The sequence below is a fragment of the Perognathus longimembris genome, chromosome 2 (genome assembly GCF_023159225.1).
Source record: "Perognathus longimembris pacificus isolate PPM17 chromosome 2, ASM2315922v1, whole genome shotgun sequence".
Taxonomy (NCBI): domain Eukaryota; kingdom Metazoa; phylum Chordata; class Mammalia; order Rodentia; family Heteromyidae; genus Perognathus; species Perognathus longimembris.
The window spans coordinates 38,267,736-38,288,221 of NC_063162.1; the positions used below are offsets into that span (position 1 = coordinate 38,267,736).

The window sequence follows — 20,486 nt, forward strand, 5'->3', positions numbered from 1 at the left end:
TAAAAACCGTCAGAAAATGAAACCATGGCATTTGGCATTTGTGGGGAAACCTGGGATCGTATTATACAGCCTTAAGTGGCTATATAAGCTATTCTGAAGAGCTGACATTGGTGTAGTATTTCCATGTGTACAGCAAGACTATTTTTCCTTTGCAAGTAAGCCCACACTAGCTGCCATTACTTTGTTCTGCTGTACCTGTCTATAGTCTTCAACACAAGTTCCAAGGAGAGGGGAGATAATTTGTATGTTAAAATTTTTCCTTTCCAATGGGAACATTAATTTCTTTTGGCTAGTTATTTGGACATGGGCACTCACAGACTTTTGTGCCTGGGCTAGTTAGCTTTGACCCTGATCCTGCAGATCTTAGTCTCTTCAGTAGCTAGTAATACCGATATAAGCCACCTGTCGTTAGGAGCTCATAAGAAGGTAACTTTCTGATTTTATGATCTTTTCTCAACTTCTCAGTTTACTGAAGGAAACCATAGAATATTTCTTTCATGTGTGAAGAGTATGAAGTTATAGCGTCTTAGTAGTAACTCATCAAACCTGATTCAGGGGGAAAAAGACCGTTTTGATATTGTCAGTCTTCTGAATGTACCCCAAGGGTTTTGTATTTCTTTTTTAAAAACAAAACAACAGCAACAACAACAACAAAAAAAACCTGATGATTTTCCTTTTGGTTTGTACAAAAAAATTTAAGCTCACACAAATGTAACATGAAACTCATATCTTAGTTTAAAATTAGTATTACTATATTAACTTAAGGATTTGTCTGAGTCAAGTGCTTTGTTAAAGACCACGATGTGATTTACAGTTGATGAGTCTCTTCCAAGTGCATTATTGCTATTTAAATGCCATTGCATTTAAGTTCTACCGGAACTGTGGAGTCAGAAGGCAAATTCTATCATTAGACTTTCGCCTATACCATTTGTCTATAAAAGAAGATTGTAAGGTCCACTCTTGGGAGGGCTCCATGCAGGTGCCCCCCCCACCTGTTTAAGTCTGCACCCAGTACCTGAGTTACCTAGGTAACTGGAACACCTGGAGGCAGTTACCTCCTCCTGCTCTGAAGTCACATCCAATCCACCTGGCCATATCGCCCATCATTTCTTATATAACCCGGCTCAACACGAGTCTCTGCTCTTTTTCCTTTTCTTTCTAGCTCTTCTCTCACCTTTTCCCTTTTTCTTTCCTCTCTCCCCACGCCTCCATCTTGTGTGGGCTGGCAGCTTGCTTCCCCCCAATAAACTCCTTTCTGCCTGAACCATGTGGTGGGTTTCCTTTCCTGCAGACCTTACATCTGGGACTTAAACAGGCGGGGGGGCACCTGCATGGAGCCCTCCCAGGAGTGGACCTTAAAAAGATAATGAGTAAAACTTGTCTCATCTTGTTATTTGAAGCTTCAAATAGTAAATGAGATAAAATAAGTAAACGATTCCTGTAACAACAGGTACAATTAAAGAACTAAGTAAGTGTTAGCTATCTCAATCTGTTTCAACAAGTGGCACACAATACTTCATAAAATGCTAATTATCATTAACTTACTTAATTCTAATCCTCCCTTCTCCATGATCACAGCTAATTTACAGCAAACATATCTTGAGATATTTATAATTCTAACAAATTATTTTCATTCTGCTTATAAAGACTCAAGTATAAGTATGAATTATCTATTGGTCAAGAATCTAGTATCTAGAAATACACTGGTTTACCAATTCAAAGTATCACAAGTATGAATTACCTACTGGTCAAGAATCTAGTATCTAGAAATACACTGGTTTAACAATTCAATTATGAATTGGTCACCATTTAGACTCCTGCCTCACATTTCAGTCGCCAGTGAGGTGGCCACAGAGAGCCTTTGATGGGATTTTTACTCTCCACTGTGTGTGTGTGTGTGTGTGTGTGTGTGTGTGTGTGTGTGTGTGTGTGTCTGTTACAGTACAGGGGCTTAAACTCAGGATCTGGGCACTATCCCTGATCTTTTTCACTCAAGGTTGATGCTCTACCACTTGGGCCATGCCTCTACTTCTGGCTTTATGCTGGTTAATTGGGGAGACTTTTCTTCCAGGATTTTCCTTTGAATCATGAGCCTCAGATCTCAGCCTCTTAAGTAGCTAGGATTACAGGCATGAGCTACTGGTTCTTTGCAGAATAACTTTTTAAAGGAGATTTCTCTATCTGTTAAAAAATTATTTTTTTCTCTTTATAACTTAATACAACTTAACTGCAGTTTAATTTTAGTAATGTAGGGGGTGCCAATTGTCACTGGGAAGTTGTGTGTGTGTGTGTGTGTGTGTGTGTATGTGTGTGTGCGTGTGTGCGCGTGCTGGTCCTGGAACTTGAACTTAGGGCCTCGCTTCTTTCAAAGCTACCACTCTACCACTTGAGCTCCACTTCTGGCTTTCTGGTAGTTTATTGGTGGTAACAATCTTATGGACTTTCCTGCCAAGATGGCTTCCTGATCTTTAGATTTCAGCCTCCTTTTAAATTCAGTAGTTGGGTTTTTTTCTTAAAGGGCAATCACACAAAACAAATCATTTATCAAATAAAAGGCTGATACCCAGTGAGAAAAGATAAAGGCACTTTATTCAATTCAAAGCTAAATGTCTGCATGAAATTTTCCTCCTGTGGAGCACAAAGTAAGTGAGATAAAGAGAACAGAAATTACTACAGATTTATATTGATACTAGGAAGGAAAAAGCTTCATTTGACTAGCAATGTGAAGAAAAATAAGTTTAGGTTTTACTTGAAAAGGAAAATGAATGACTAAGTAGGACGTTTTATCGTACCATTAGTCTTTTTCCTCAACTATGCCTTCAGGAATATATCAATTTTCTTAAATATATTTATCAGATGACTTACAAATGCATGCATGCTACATCTACTCACTAATGAGTATATAGTTCATATGTCAATATAAAACTTGTTAGGAGAATTTATAACTGTACATACTAAATGTGCTACTCATTGGAGGATACAGGAGACACTGAAGTTACTTACCCCGAATGAACAGGGCTCGAAACAAGATTCACGTTGTCCAAGGTGTCCGCAGCCCAGCTGTAATGTCTCAGAGAGTCTGAATCAAATTCCCTTGTGAATGTTAGATGCTGGAAAAGAAAAACAGTACCTTACATCAATAGCCTACCCGAAAAGGGCATTCTCTATGCCTATAAAGCATATTTTGGATTTCTAAGTTCAAATAGATTTAGATACTTATGTCTCAATAAACTCAGATAGATTTACATACTTATTTCTCAGTAAGTCTACACAGATTTAACATTCAAAGAAAAGAATTTGTAAAGTCTGCTCTATAGTTCTACATTAAAGTTAGCACATTACGTAATTTGCACAGTAAAAAAGATATGACAAGCCAGGCGCCAGTGGCTCATGCCTGTAATCCTGCAACTCAGGAGACTGAGGTCTGAGGATCGCAGTTCAAAGCTAGACAGGGTAGGAAAATCCCTGAGACTCTTATCTCCAATTAACCACCAGAAAACCAGAATTGGCACTGTGACAGAAAGTGGTAGAGCACTAGCCTTGAGCAAAAGAATTCAGGGGAAGTGCCCAGGCCCTGAGTTCAAACCCCATGACTGCCAAAGAAAGGAAATTACAGAACTAATTCCAATGGCATTATGTATCTTGACAAAGGCTAATGATTTCTACGATGACTGCAAAATTCAATTTTCAGGATAAAAATTTAAAAATTCCATATTGATAACTTGTGATTCCAAGAAAAATGGTGCTAGCAACAGTCCAACTCTACTGCCAAGAAAACCAGATAAATAAATCATCATTGAATGGAGTGTAGGGCAGCTGGGAATTTCTAAAAGCCAACAGAATTGTATCTGGCTGACACTGCCATCATTTCAAACTTGGAGGCACTTATCAGTTATTAGTGTAATAATTTGGGCTTTGTACCTCCACCAACCACTGCTGAGCCATAGAAAACCAGGAGAGGTCTAGTGGAGATGTAGGTGGCTTTAAGCATGCCATCATTTCCTACCAATGGGTGAATTCTGGGAGCAAGCAGAATAAGGAGCTGAAAGATGAACCAAAATCATCCCAACAAAGAATAGTGGTTTTCACAGCAGTTTCATGTGAAAAAATTTTCAAGAGTTTAGAACTCATAATGGCACATAGACTTAAAGATCATACCAGGATTTCAAATAAGGATACTGGGGGACCAAGACAAACTGGAAGGAGTCTGAGTTTTACTGGAACTGCAAATCAGTCCTATTTCAATGAATTCTAGAGTGAAATGTCTCTGGAGGAGTATATCACCATCAGATGTAAATTTTTCTCAGTATATCCAACAGAAAATGAAAAATTTTCCAGTATGGCAAAAGGACTTAAACAAAAAAAGGAAAAAACAGAGCTAGAAAGACACTGTAAACAGACTCACAGGTCATCGAAGCTTTAGAGGTAAGCTGGTAAAGACTTTGTAATAAATATGATTCATTTGTTTAAGAAAGCAGAGGGAAGAAAAGACAGGGAAAATAAAAGGTATGAGATTCAACACAACTCCAGAACATACACACGAAAGAATCAAAGGGCCATCTGTCCACATCTGAGTATTATATCTGTTCTTGTCTTACAATGAGAAACAGAGTTTGTAAATTGGAACCATAAATGGAAAAATACAAAAAATGAAAGATGAAAATATAGAAGAGTGCATAAGACATATGGAACACAAAGAAAGGTTTTAACATGGTATAACTGGACTCTCAGTGGAGATGATACAACCAAAGGCAGAAGGTTGAAAATGGGAATTAACTGGAAGTTTGATGGACTGTTCAGACCTCTAGCCTTCTTTCTTTCCTAGTTTCCTAGGCACAGATAGTTAGGGACATAGAGGCTGTGGCCAGAAAACAGGAAGTCTTAGATTATTCTGACATACCAACTAGAATTGCCTAGGCTCATTACTTAAGTGGAAATCATGGCTGACTAGCTCTACACCTTGCAGAAAACTTCTACTGAGCTGGTCAGTGAACAGAGAGCCAACAGCCACTAGTCAGCTGAGCAAAGCATCTACTATGAAAAATTAAATAAAAGAACATTCAGAGAAAAGTGGAGTGAACAGACATTTTAGGAAAATCTTGTATTTTTTCATTAGTGGCTAGAGATGAGGTCAGATGTGGTTGCTCACACCTATTATCCTAGCTGCTTGAGAGGCAAAGATCAGGAGGATGGTGATTCTAGGCCAGTTTGGGAAAAAAGAAAACCACTTGAGATCTCACCTTGAACAATAAAAGCTGGGTATGGTGATTCACATTTGTCACCCCAGTTACTTGAAAAGTACACATAGAAGGAATTGAGTCTAAGGTAGTGAGTAAATGTGTGACCATACTGGAAAAATAAAGTTTAAAGGGAAGGGGATGCACTTAAAATGGTAAGATGCCTGCCTAGCAGGTGCAAGGCCCTAAGTTCAAACCCTATAAGCACCAAAAAAAAAAAAAAAAAAAAAAAGACCAGTTTCAGTATAAAACCTTGTCGTATTCTCCCAAGAGCTAAACACCTAAGTTCCCCAAACAAAAGGTTTGCTATTGAGCAGCACTGTGATGAAGACAGATCCAGCTACTGCATATCATGAAATCCCAGACCCTGACGAGAAAAGCCGTCATAGATCTAAACCTCTACCACACTGGTAAGAGCAAAAGTTGATCACAAAGACAATGTAGCAATTCCATCACTGATGTAAGAAGAAGCAATGTGAAATTCAAAGTAGAAGGGTGTATACAATTTAAGAGTTTAATAGGGGCTGGGAATATGGCCTACTGGCAAGAGTGCTTGCCTCATATACATGAAGCCCTAGGTTTGATTCCTCAGCATCACATATATAGAAAATGGCCAGAAGTGGCGCTGTGGCTCAAGTGGCAGAGCGCTAGCCTTGAACAAAAAGAAGCCAGGGACAGTGCTCCAGGCCCTGAGTCCAAGGCCCAGGACTGGCAAAAAAAAAAAAAAATTTAAAAAGAGTTTAATAGGACCAAGAAACTGAAACAAGTGTTGTTTGGAGCTGGGGGAGGGGACGGAGGGGAGGTTAAGGGAGGGAGAGGCAGATGAAGGCAGAAAGGGTGAGCATAGCCCTACTATTCAATGTACATATGTGAAAATGGAGCTAGGTAATTTGAGATGATGGGTGAGGTTGGGAGAGATTGGAAAGACAGGCAGAAGAGGTAACATTGATCAAGAGGCACTGCACTCAGAAAATGACAGGTTGAATTGAAACCCCTTTGTTTGTACAACTAAAGAGAATAAAATCAATCAATCAGTAAGTAAGAGTTCAACAGGAGTCCACAGAACTAAGAACCTCACCCCCATGGAGCAACACACTTCTTTAGAAAGCTCTCAAATGCTGGCTTCATTTACCAATTATTTCTACTGAGTTTTGGAGATCAAACTAACTTTCACACTAGGGCAAAATACTGAATACTGAAAGTAATGCTGCAACTGTATGTATGTATGTATGTGTTTATTTATTGGTGGTAATGATGGTGGTGGAGACACACTAAAAGTTTTACATTTGAGGCCTGAGGATAATTTTAAAAGTCATTTTTTTTAAGTTAGATAAATAAATAATATCATTCCCCTCTTTGTTAATTACAGTAAATTATTTACCTTTGGTACTCTTGGGAGAACACACTGGTGACATTAATTATTGACACAATGAATTATATCACACAAAAGGTATCATGGCCATCATGTAATATTTATCAGGGCGGCCCAAGTGTGCCAGCATACCGGGATTCCATATCTCCTGAGTCCTTCCTTTCCTCTTCCCCTTGCTATGTTTCGCTGGCCTAGTAGTCTCAAACCAAGATCTTCCTGCATTTTGCCTCTCAAGGAGCTGGGATTACAAGCATGTGCCACCATGACTGGCTCTCCTCACTCTCCAATTGGGGAAATTGGACTAAATTTCCAAGTTCTGACACAAATGCCAGTATAGCGGTGGGATTATAATAAGGTCTCTCTTCACGTGTGTTAAGTTTTTTTAATCCTTTCAAGCTAACCTTCATATACTTTAGTTTTTTAAACAGGGAGAAAAAGCAAAAATAAAAATATTCCAGGTGCATGCATAGCATTGGGCCTCCTTTATAGTTATATACAGAAGATGCTTATAGCTAACCAATCATGCCCATTCAGAAGAGTGCATCTTATTAAACATTGTTCAAGAGAAATGTACTCAATTACCTGCCTTATGAAATGTAACCTCTCTGCATATCACCTTCATAATATATATATATATATATATATATATATTTTTTTTTTTTTTTTTTTTTGCCAGTCCTGGGCCTTGGTCTCAGGGCCTGAGCACTGGCCCTGGCTTCTTTTTGCTCAAGGCTAGCACTCTGCCACTTGAGCCACAGCACCACTTCTGTTTTGTATATATATGGGTGCTGGGGAATCGAACCCTGGGCCTCATGTATATGAGGCAAGCACTCTTGCCACTAGGCCATATTCCCAGCCCCAATAATAAAAAATTTTAACCAGGTTTCACTCAAAAAAATGTTTCAATTCTTTTGTTAACAGCTCTACCACAACTTCCTACACATCAACTCAATGGCCAGGGCTATGTTACCTCCATTTGTTGAGCTCTCAGGACCTCCTAGACCTAGGAGTAATATTATATTCATTTAACTGAGGATCTTAGAAGACTTCAGCAATTTGGCCATACAAGGCCTACATGTAGCTCAGGTGGCTTCAGCAGAATACATCAAAGAAAAGTTCTCATTGACTTACTAATACTTTTTACTCCCATGTCAAGAGTAATATGAATATGCATATCCCTTTTCATCTTGGAAGTGATGTCAAGAATTCTATTAAAATTATTCAGTAGAGTCCAAGGCCTGACTAATGATGATATCACTGTCTCCAAGAGTTTAATGCTTTCCCAAAATAGTTTCTCACTAACCCTATTCATTAGAAGAGGGCAAGAACATGCTGGCCTTACAAACAGGACACACCCAAATGCTCTGGCCTGGAAATAGTGAGGCACAGAAGGAAGAGGTAGGGGCAGGAATGTGTTTGGAAAGAAAGAAAAAAAGGAAGGGAAAGAGGGAGAAAAGGAGGGAAGAAGAGAAGGAGATTAAATTAGCTTTAATATTAAGGAAACTCCCCACCTTAGTGTGAACCCCCACTGTTGGCTATTACAGTGAGGGTCTAGGATTGATTCTATCCTTATCTGTCATCTCTGCTACCTCTGTGAGCCTGCATTAGTGGTTCTTCAAATTAACCAGCCTTGATAGGCAAATATGAGCTGCAACCAACTGACATCATAACAGGTTACACTTAAAATGCAGTACACCTAATCTGGGAAACAGTAAACACAATTTAGTTGAGTGACAGCTGGATGACATAACCAACCACCCAGTAGAGCCCAGGAATGCAAAGGCATGTCAAGGATAATTCAACCCTAGGAGCACAAACTGGACAGGGCTAAGGCTGAGGAACCCATGTGGATATCAGTTTCCAAACACAAAGAATAAGAGGACATGGGTTTGAGTTACACTGTGGGACACCATAGCCCAAGAAATGGCAGTCAAAACATCCCCTGCACTGCCTTTGCTGCATTAGGGTAATGAATAGATAAAAATCAAAGGCCCAAATTCATTGTGATGATGGAATGACCCAAAAACTATGAAAATCATCTGAAAATTCTACATTGCTATATAAACAAAAGCACAGATTATGATAGTGTCTAATGCTCCTAGATTTCAATAATTGAAGATAATTTAGTTCATATGTTTACATACTAGTGCATCCCTCTGGGTTAACATTAGGAGAGTAGACACTTTGCCACTGGGAGAGGTCAAAGCAGCTTGGTAGATTAAGAAACTGAAGCAGTTAATGTGGGCAATACTTGCTAAATATGGAATTCTTGGGACTGTGAAGGTAGCTGGGGGGGGAGGAGCAGTTGCCTAGTATGCACTGCAAAAACAAGTAAACAGCTAAACATGAATCCTTTAAATGGCCCATGTGCTTTTGTAAGATCTGTCATTCTTTACCTATTAAAGTGGCTCAAATGCTTCATGATCAGCAAGAGATGGAGTTTAAGCATCCACTAGCCCTACAATCATTGTCTCCCCCTTCATTTCCCTTTTGATGTTTTCAGGTAGACTTGCAATATGTGGCCCAGGCTGGCCTTGAATTCACAATCCTCCTGCCTCAACCATCAATGTATAGGTATTATAGCCATGAACTTCCACACCCAGTCAGACAGACCTCAGCTCCATTTTCATCAATTCCATCTAAAATTTGTGTGGCTACGAACAGTTACACACTATCCTCAGCCCTAGTTTGCTTGTTTGTAAAGTGGCAATGATGATAACCATATCAGACAGTGTGTTGGAAGATGAAACAAATGATAGTCTTTTACTAAAATGTGGCAGCTACAATACAAAATACTGGAAATATCGAGATCAACAGTGGATGCGAAGAGAAGGGAAAATGACCAATCAGGTATTAGTGCTATTCAGACTTCAGTATAGTTATTTTCAAACTTTTTTCTAAGAAGTAGAATCCATAAAAGATAACTGGAATCAAACAATAAAATTAAATTAAAATTTTAAAAAACTTACTCTAACAAGGAAAGCAGGTTCCTTTTTGTTTCTCTAAAGTTCTTTAAAAAACAAAAACCAACTACTATTGGTTTTAACATTTTTTTTGAGATAAGACTAAAAACTATTGCAAGGCTTGGTTTTGGGGGATTTCCAAAACTCTGATTCATTTCAAGTTAATTTATCCAGGAATGTCAATAGAAGAAAGTGAATAAAGGTCAATCTGGAAGCTGAGAATGTCACCGAGCTAAGAAGGCTAAACTAACTATACTACCATAAGTAACTCACAATACCAACCCCTCTGCCTTCAGAAAAAAAATCTGTAATCTTGTGGACCAATCTTTGCAAGGTGTTAAATGTATCTGGGTAATGCTGGCACTGCACTTTGAAGAGAAAGCTGCGTATTAAATGTCGCTAGTCAGAGGTGCTTATCTTCCTGGAGACTATCTCTAGCAAATCTTTAACCCCAGACTGGGGCTGGCTGCCTTTTGCAGCCTGGCACATTTTAGGACCAGTTTAGAATTAGCACAAGGGAAAGAAATAGGAGAGTCGATCTATGGGTGTGTGGTGAAGGTGGGGATGGGTGGGGTGGATTAAGGTGAGAAGCTGAACAGGAAAATCTATTAGCATAACAGGTCTTTTGGATTATAGATTCCTTCCCCTTTTCTATTACTGAGGTAACAGAAAACAGATCTTGAAAACACAAATATGTGGTTTCTGTTGTAGGGCTCTCCAATTTGCATACTACTTGCTAATAAATCTACTAGAAGAACATAGTAGTACATGAAATCACTTCAGCCTCAGGTGCTGGGTGTGATGGTGCATGTCTGTAATCTCAGCTATGTGGGAGATAAAGGTAGGATCAGAGGATAAAGTAGGAGGACACAGGTCTGAGACTGGTCCTTATGAGGCTAATCCCAGGCAAAACTATAAGGAACATTCTGAAAAATAGGAGCAAAGAAGGACTGGGGGTGTGATTCAATTAGCAGAGCCTGTGTTCAAACTCTCTAGTACTGATCAAAAAATAGTTTTAAAAAAGAAGGAAAGAAGCAAGGAAGGAGGGAAGGAAGGAAGAAATAAGAGGAGGAAGGAAGGAAGGAAAGGAGGAAGGAAAGAAGGAAAGAAGAAAGGAAGGATAGAAAAATGAAACAAAGATCAAGTCTAATTCATAGAATCAGAATTCCAGGCCATGGGATAAATGAACAGGCAGATAGGGTAGACGATAGCAGTTGTGTGAATTCACCCACCTGGTGGCTCCCATGAGGCCTCCAGAATCATTCACAGACTGATCTCTACAATCAACAATCAAACAGTGATGCAACTATTTATATAATACTTTAGTTAAACCTTCCAGTTCAGTCACTCTTTGCAGGACTGCCCTTCATTGCTTTTGGCAATCTAGCCTGAAAAGCAAAGTCTGCAAGAAGCAAAGCAGTCCAGTTATGGAGAGGGGGCAGGGCAGCGGCTGCTATTTTTCTCCTGTCATAGATAAACTGGCACCTAAATCAATACAACGCAAGGAAATGCAAAGTGTTCACCTCAGAAATTAATTAGCAAGAGATTCCTTTTTAATTTATTTTTGTGTGGAAAGAACAAAAATTTATATACAACTATACTACAGTTCATTTTCTTTTTATTTCACTAAAATTAGATTCATTTCTAAAGAGAAAACCTAAGGATGAAGTATAGCTCTTTCCTAGCAAGCTAAGAGACAGCACCAGGCCTTGAGTTTAAGCCCCAGGACTGGCAAAACAAACTAAAGCAAGAATCCTAGTAAATATAAGATTCTGAAAGGCAGGGCATGAAATTCTTTTGCTCACAGGTAGCAATGCAGATGTATAGTGTTAAAGGAGCCAACGTGGAACCAGATAGCCCAGTGACTTACAAACTGTGTTCCTGGGGTCAGTTAATTTGATTCTCCAGCCTTTGTTCTCTCATTTCTTTAAGGAGCCAAAGAAATAACCTCATAAGGTTGCGAAATACTAACAACTTAATATTGGTGGAACAATTCCATAAGCATCTCTGCCATTCTATCTCCTGACACTTAAGACATCTGATGAAAAACAATTCACTTGACAAAGGGAAACAGGCCCTTCTGTGCCATACAGTGCAATCACATAAGCCACACTTGACAGGTGCTTTCAATAATTATATCAGGAGAAAGGAAAGCATCAGTTGACTACATTCATCCAATGCAACCAGGTTTCACTTTGGATTCATCTTTTTTATTAACCCCTATTTGAAAAGTATGTTTCTAAATGCACACTTGATGCTGCAAGGCAAGCTAACACACAACCATCTGAGATAAAATATATTTGATGATGATAGAACAAGACTAGTCATCCTTTGGTACCAAATAGGGACTTGTCCAGGATCCAAACCCCTACAAATATCCAGAGGGACAGAGAGTCAAGTCCCTTGTGTAAAATAGCATTATATCTGAATATAACTTAGACACATTCTCCTGTGTGCTTCATCTCTAGAACACCCAATAGAATACAAATGCTATACATGTACAATATAGTTGCATTTCTCCAACCAAATACTGATGATGTACAATGGGTTGAATCAGTGGGTACAGAGGACATAAAGAGTCAACATAAAGCTTTCAGTGTTTCTATAAACAGTAGTTTCTAATTAGAGGTGCATCCTGGGACTACTTGAGATTTAACGTACATACACACATACACACACACACACACACACTCAAACATGAAGATGCTGATTCTATAAACATCTCATTTTTATAAAAGCCACAGATGATTTCTAGGTGCACCTACAGATAAGAAGTCTTATTAATGAAAAGAAGCATTCAATTCTGGATGCACTGACAATCCAAAGCAGTTGTGTGTTTCAAACATACTCCCAGTAATATCTCTCTCTCTCTCTGTGTATCTCTCTGTCTCTGTCTCTTTCTCTCTCTTGCCAGTCCTGGCACTTGGACTCAGGGCCTGAGCACCGTCCCTGGCTTCCTTTTGCTCAAGGATAGCACTCTACCTCTTGAGCCACAGCACCACTTCTGGTCTTTTCTACATATGTGGTGCTGAGGAATTGAACCCAGGGCTTCATGTATGTGAGGCAAACACTCTACCACTTGGCCATATTTCCAGCCCCTCCCAGTAATCTCATAAGCAGGATTTTCATCTAAGATTCTCTCGAAAATGCTAAGACATGGTTTTATTATACACGTTCAAAGCATATTTTCAAGTGACTCTGGATTAACAGGTAAAAGGGAAGACAAAAGAACATAGAGCTTATGGATGACCCTAACATCATAGTAGAAAGGATGCCCTCTGGCCTTTAGGGGGAATGAAGACCACTCAGGATGAAGACCTAGCAGCAAATGGGGAAACACTTGCCTCTCCCACTCACTTCCAGCTTGGCATTCATAATTGCCTTCACCCACCACGGGTCCCTAGGAAGGGGGGAGGGGAGGAGTGGCCACCAGCATTTATCACCCCGGGTCTTAACTGTACTTTTAATTGTGGTTAATGTGCAAACTGAGGAGTCAGCAGGGACAATAAAGAGGCAACTGGGCTTTGGAAGGGAGCAGTGCACAGCAAGTTCATTCTTGTTCATTCCTCACATTTACTTGTCAAAGCAAATTTACTTGAGCAATGATAAGACAGCTTAAAATTGGACACTAAGTTATGTATCATTGGCCTTAAGAATTCTAAATATTTAAGACTTTTTTCATGCTTTCCAACAGAATCATTATTCTAGAGAAACAATATTTTGAAATGTGTAATACTATTAGAGACTCAAATGACACAGACAAGTATCTTTTGAGCACTCAATTCTAACTTATAGCGTTTCAATGCACTACTGAAGTCAACACTACTTGGTCATACATGGTATAAAGACTCTCCTTTCTCACAGCTTCTCTCCAGGACTCAGCCTTTTCCCTCTTCCCCAAATACCAAACGTGAGGTATACCCCTCACACATGTCCTCAATAAGAGCAAAGTGCCACTGATTTCCAAGGAGTCCATTTTATACACAATTTTTTAAATAAGATTTTATAGAGTTTTCTTAGGGTCAGGAGAACAAGTGATTTTTTGGTTCTTTTTTTAATTCTAATTATTTTTAATACATCTACTAACTTTTTACTCTAATCAGGAGCACGAAGACAGCAGGATTACCCTACTAAGCTAATGACCCTAGCCAACCAGGATGAAAGTCCTTCAGAAAATCTCAGACAATACCTGGCTACAACCAAGAGCTTAGCTTCATTATTTGAGACAATGGCTTTCTCTGGTTCTAACACCTTCTTGACCCAATGACGTACTATTGTACCTCTAACCAATATTTTTTTAAATGTCTGACCAAATGCTGAATAGCCTTTGTATTCCTCTCTGTAAGGCCTGCTGGCTAAGACTGTCCATAGGGTGTAAAGCAATCCTCCACTGTGGGCCCTTATAAAGTACAATGCACATCTAGAGATCTGACATCAGCATGGCTACACAAGTGGGAGTTCCAAATATCTGAATTTCTAGTTTAGGCATAAGTGACTCCCAGTTACTCATCAGCTTCAATACACCTTCACTACGCAGTGACTAAGGAAGTCTGGTGTGATCTCACCAATTATTTCTATTGCTTAAATGTTACAAGCCACCCTGAATTCATCTTATTGTCTAAACAGTTGTATCCATCACAAGACAGTCAACTACCAAGAAACACTGAAAACATTTGGGTATGTCTTACTCTACAAACACCTGGTCAACACCCAGCAGGGCTGTGTTATTGGGACTTCTTATATCACCCAATATCTATTTAATTGTAATGACTGGAAAGAAGAGATTACACAAAGGAATCTAACAGAAATTCAGGGAGAAAACAAAAACAAGCCAACAAAACCTATCCTGTCTTGAGAAGGCCCATTATAGGCAATTTTGAAGATAATGGATCTAAAACATGACCAATCTAATCTTTAACTTTTTGTTACAAACAATTCTGGCAAGTTCAAATGTGCATACATAATTTGCTTACCAAACATTTCACTGACAATTATTATCAACTCCCTCTAAAAGTCATCTACAACTTTGAGTTCTCTGAGGAATTTGCGAGACATTGCTAATTCTGGTACAATTGCTTCTTTTCTTGCACCATCTAGTACCAGACTATTTACAAATCAAAAATCAATTAGGTAGAGAGATATATGTATTTTGATATAGAGCACAGAGTTCCATTAAATCATACCATGCCAATTCATCAACCAAATAACATTTGAAGAAGAATGCATACCTGCTCTTTGGATGGCACAAGGAGTTCTTCAATCATCATGCTGTCCCGTGCATAGGAGCTTCTGTTCAAGGTGTAAGACCTATCCGAACTGAAGGAGCGGAGGCTGTTGTATTTACAGTTAACCATTCAACAATGGTGGATGATGATGGTGAGATGAATAAAAAGAAATTAATGCATGCAACTTTAAATAACAGACAAGATGGCTAGAAATATTAACAAATGTGTCTGGAAACATAGAAATGAATTTTTTTTTGTATTTGAGAAACTGTCTTGAGTGCATATGACCTCACAAGCAGGTTTTATTTCAAATGAGGCCAATTGGTCTTAGTATCTGTGAGATGAAATGCATGGATGTTTTACTATAAAGCTAAAGGGATATGGCACTGAGAAAAATTTCTAGGTAATTGTTAACACATAAAGTACCAGATGGTAAAACCTTTTAGTAGTTTCTTCTCTTTTTGGTCCTGGTCAGCTTTTGAACTACTGAATGGGACTGTGGGAACTAGCTCTGGGTTTAGGATATGGAGAGCTCTGTTTGTAATTGTTACTCATGGGCATTATCAAAGAGAAAGACATGTTCTGGATACTCTAGCAAGATCCTCTTTGATATCATTCTGGCCTTAAGGAGACATTCAAATTCCCTATTTGGTTATTTTTTTGTCCTTCCTAGACATATCCTGCTTTCTACTCTTTTCCTCCTCACTCCTTTCATTGCTTTCCTTGCCAGCTGCTTTCAAATCATGCCGTAGTCCCTTAACTTCCCAGAATACAGCTCCCCAGATGCCCAGAAGTGCCCCTTACCGCATTGACTTCAAAACTGAAAGCCATTAGAGAAATAGACTGTAGGATTACAGCTCTACCAAATCACCTTGGTTACTTTGCATACATCTATGTAAGTCATGCAAAGGTCAATTAATTACAATTCATCTTAGTCTTGCCTTAATGCCTCAAGATTCTCCCAGAATAGGGAGATGAAGACTGGTGAGGAACTGCTCCCAGGCCAATCTCTTTCCTACTGTAAAATAACTTTTAATCACCTCCTCTTTTCTGATGATTTATAATACCTTTTATCTTGTCCTTTTTGGAATAGAGCTATAAAATAGAAAGCTGCTTAGATGGAGGCTAGAACAGCTTCTTAGTAATTGGATATTCCACAGCTAGCATTACTAATCACCTTCAAGGCTTTGATGCTGTCTTTGGTGGAAGAGGCAAAAGCCTTTAGAAGTTAGCACTTTTTTTTTCTTCCTACTGCCTATGTAAATAATAAACTGGTCAGATTAAATGTGGCATATCATGGCTTTACCACTTAAATCAGTTAGACCATGGTACTAGCCTAGTCTTTTGTGACTGGAAAAAGTGTAAAGAAGAGTTCAACAGGCAATGATTCCTTGCTGTGTACAAAATGACTGATATTTTTTTCTCTGCTTACTGTTCATTTGAGTTGTGCTAGGTAACCTAGTAGTATAATTTTAGAATTTTGGGCATTTCTTCTATCAATGTTCAGAGGCCCCTGCTATTATAGGCATCATTCTAAGTGTCTACACAAATGGATGATACATTCTTCAAAGAATTGGAGCCTTAGCTATCATCAAAAATGCAGACTGACCTTTTGAATGAAAAATAACCATCATTCTACAGTCATTATTTAGTGTACTCAGCAAACATGTGCTGACTACTTACAAGTATTGCCCCTCCCCATAGGGCTTTATCCACTGGCACCACCATCACGTAACCCATAGCTCTTCCTTCTGGTTCTTGTTTCAATGGCAAGAATTTCTTTGTTACTCTTGTTTCTTTCTAGTCTCTTACTTATTCTCAAATACAGCAGAAGCTTTCTAAAAGCAGGAATTCTTTCTAACAGTGTCTTAGTAGAACTTTGCGTTATAACAGACATATGCTAAACTTGAAGTAGCCTCATGGGGCAGATGGCTCACTACTAACACAGTGTGGTTTCTAAGTACTCCTAGTTCACTTCTATTTTGTTCCATTGATATGATTTGAGAGGCAAAGGGAGGTTCAGCTCTGCCCTGGACATGCTTTTCTTGAAATGATTCCCATCAGTGTAACACTGACAGTATGTGAGACAGGACTAGAACTTTAGAAAATTTAATAGAGATTATATATTCATGTCAACTTCCATATGTAAGATTCTATTTTTAAATATCTATATGTAATATCCATATTTTTAAAAGTATCTACAATTAAAATACCTTACAGGCATATTTTTAAAACACATCTAAGACCTGTTGATAGTTTTCCAACATTGTCTCTCAGGTCCTGAAAGCTAGCCCTTGGATGTTTCAATCAGAGCTGCTGGCACTCTAACCACTTGAGCCACAGCTCTACTTCTGGCATCTGGCTGGTTAATTGGACAGAGTTTTATGGACTTTTGTGCCTGGCTGACTTTGAACCACAGTCCTAAGATCTCAGTCTCCTGGGTAGCTAGGATGACAAGTAGGTGCTACTCATGCCTGGCTTTCTTTTTTTCCATATGAGTGACAACTGCAGAACAGAGCTCAGAATTGGGAGTGATCAACAGCAAGGTGTAAAGTTGTATTCGTTTGGTATGATGTCCAAAGAGCCTCTTTCTGATCATCCCAAACCATTCTATGGTATTAAGACAGAACCCAGGGGCTGGGAATATGGCCTACTGGCAAGAGTGCTTGCCTCGTATACATGAAGCCCTGGGTTCAATTCCCCAGCACCACATATATAGGAAATGGCTAGAAATGGCTCTGTGGCTCAAGTGGCAGAGTGCTAGCCTTGAGCAAAGAGAAGCCAGGGACAGTGCTCAGGCCCTGAGTCCAAGGCCCAGGACTGGCAAAAAAAAAAAAAAAAAGACAGAACCCATGAAATATAAGGGCCTTCCATCAGAATCCTAACATGGTGACATATTTTCAGGTACTAAAATGATTGGTTATTTGCTTGGAGTGTGTTTCAAGTATTAAAGTAGGTTTTTAACTAGGAACAACCAAATTATTTGTAGCCATCAGAGTGTTAGAAAAGGGAAGTATTAGAACACATGCCTCAAAATTCTAAAATTATACTACTAGGCTACCTCACACAACTCAAATGAAAAAGAGCAACCAGCACACAGACATCCTTTTTCTTTAACCCCAATGAAACTTGCTCAGTTATTTCATGCACTATACAAAATTTGTTAAGGGAGAGAAGTTCCTAAGTATTCAATCCCTTTAATATAAGCAATATTGCTTTCTCATATAGATTTTTTTGCTTGCTAATTTTCTCAACTACAAATTTGTTTTCTAAAGCTGAGCAGAAAAAAAAAGCACACTGTAGCACATCAAAGCACATCAGAACAGCACATGACAATGCTGAAGAAAATAAAAATGAGAAAAATGAGCCAGGGAAGGACAGAGGCATATGGAAAAAGTACCATGTCTTCTTACCTTATCTTGGGACTAGTTTTATAACATTTTTTGAAAGAAAAAAAGAAAACCAGGAGAAATAGGATGCAAAAAATCAGACAGGAAAAAAAAAAGAAAGAACAAATGTTATGGTTGAATGAGTTACACAATTAATGTATTCCTTTTTAAAATGTTACACTCAGAATAATTTACTTGATAATACTCTTAATGTGCTTTGCAAATAACTGGATTTATAGTTTTAAACATATATTTGTCTCTGAGCATAACATGAGTTGCCAATGTAAAAAAAAAATGACTTCCACAGAATAGCAACAAACAATGATGCAACCAAATTAGAAGTGTGAGAACCTTGAAATTATCTTCAGAAAAAAATTATAAGACGTAGTATTTGGTTTCATATCTCACCGGGTACCAGCTGCTATTATTTTCCACATGAATCAGATAATTGATTTATGGAATGTGAGGTAGAGAAGGCAGGTAATTATTTGATTACAAAAGCTAGCAAGATATAAATAGATATAAAGAATCTTGAGATCCTTTAAAATTCTGCCTCCTTTCCATTATAACATGTTGCTATCTGCAATTATCTGAAACACTACATTATTTTAAAGTTATTTTTCCTCTTCTTCTAATAACACCTGCTACAATAAGATTTAAAGGCCTTTCAAAGAAAGGTATTTATAAAGAAAGAGTTTTCAAAATGAGGTGAAAAAGACTAACTCAAAGAGAAATAAATTTGGTATTCTAAACTGGCCCAACCAACCACAGAGTGAATAAGCTCCAAGGTTTACTTTGTGGGAAGTGCCCTTTACTATTAGACAATGAAACTTTTTACAACAGAATCTTAAACTATAGGAAAATGTCCTCAGGGCTTGGGCTTAGGAAGTTTAATTATTAGCTTTAAAATAACTTGACTGTCAGCAAACACTTTGTTAATCCACACCAGAAAAAGAAGTCTCCAAATTCTGAACAAGGTCCTGTTTCTTGCAAACAGTGTAAAAGAAGTACGAGTCAAGGTTTTCCACATAGAAAAGTTTTATGCTTCAGTTGTAAGGAGTGAATGTACCACCAGACCCAGTTGGTGACTTTGGGGTCTCTGTTACCTGTTTACTAGATCTCTTTGTAAGCAAAATAATGGCACAGTTTCACAAGAGATTGTCTACACTTGGTAGACAACTTTAACAAACATACTTTTATTCAAGGGTGAACTCTTATGTCTCAATCATAAATTCTTTCTCTAACAGAAAACACTCATATGCGTATTTTTTACTTCTTTACGAATATTATTTTCTTTCAATATGGGCACACTTTGATTTTGAAACATGTAACTCAGTTTTGACAAGGGAACTCATTTTTTATTACTGTGCTTGAAGCATGACTATAAAGTGGGAGAAAGAAAAAACAAACATATGATTAACACTTTTGATCACGTGAAATTAAGGACTGAAATCCACAAGAAAACAGCAGAAGCACGCCTGTTGGAGTCCATTCCACCAAATTCACATCCTCACCTAATGAACACGTTCTGGGACCATGTAGAAAATGAAAATGATGCTGATTCATGACAGATCATGGTTGTTTTACATTAACTATGGCAAACAGCAATGGTGAGTTACCTGGCAGATCGAGCTCCAAGGCTGAAGCCCATGTATCCTTCTGCAGGCAGGGAATCGTCACCCAGTTCCTTCAGGTCCTGGGGTCCCAGATACTTGTCAGTGTCCCCTGTCAATGCATCCTCACCTGCAGGGGTACAGAGAAAGGCATGACAGGAAGCCTCTCTTTTAACTGGGAGTCACTTTGCTGTGAAGAAAATGCTTTGATGACGAGCAAATCACCCAGTTTCTCATGTCATCTTCCCTAAGCTCTGGGGTAACTTTTTATCACTGCCACATAGAAGGAAAAAGTAGAGGTAAGTTAGTGCACAAATTAAGGATGAATTTAAGGAGCATATTCATTAGTAGTTTAAAAATACCACCCATCGTTCTTTCCTCACCTTTAAGCTCCAGTTGACTAGAAAGATCTTTCTTTCATTGTCAGTTGGATCCCTGCCCCTCCCCCAACCCTTGATGAAGACAGCTTGTTTGAATGGACATGGATTGTAAAAATAAGACCTACCTATCTGTTCCTGACTGTGCTTACAATTCTATGTGGGAAGGGAACAGACATTTTGAAAACAGTTTCCTCCCAGGATTCCAGTTTGGGGCTTTTGCAAGAAACTAACAAGTTATTTATGTGAGCTGTAACTACTCATTTGGGAACCTTGGAACACACTGATGTTGAACTGCTTTAAAATCTAT

The 20,486-nt window shown here is 38.6% G+C and overlaps 1 protein-coding gene across 9 annotated transcripts in view; it reads right to left on the reverse strand.

Annotated features, from left to right (window-relative positions):
• The window catches only part of Ank3 (ankyrin 3), a 526,258-nt gene that overhangs the window by 67,176 nt on the left and 438,596 nt on the right, over positions 1 to 20,486 (reverse strand). For 8 of the 9 annotated variants that reach the window (XM_048338833.1, XM_048338830.1, XM_048338829.1 and 5 more), the window contains 3 exons: positions 19,806 to 19,929; positions 14,801 to 14,903; positions 3,004 to 3,110 (listed from right to left, as the gene is read on the reverse strand). In XM_048338833.1, coding sequence (XP_048194790.1) covers positions 3,004 to 3,110; positions 14,801 to 14,903; positions 19,806 to 19,929 — 334 coding nt within the window. Of the gene's footprint in view, positions 1 to 3,003; positions 3,111 to 14,800; positions 14,904 to 18,210; positions 18,223 to 19,805; positions 19,930 to 20,486 lie in introns of all 9 variants that reach the window. The other variant, XM_048338827.1, reaches the window with a different exon arrangement.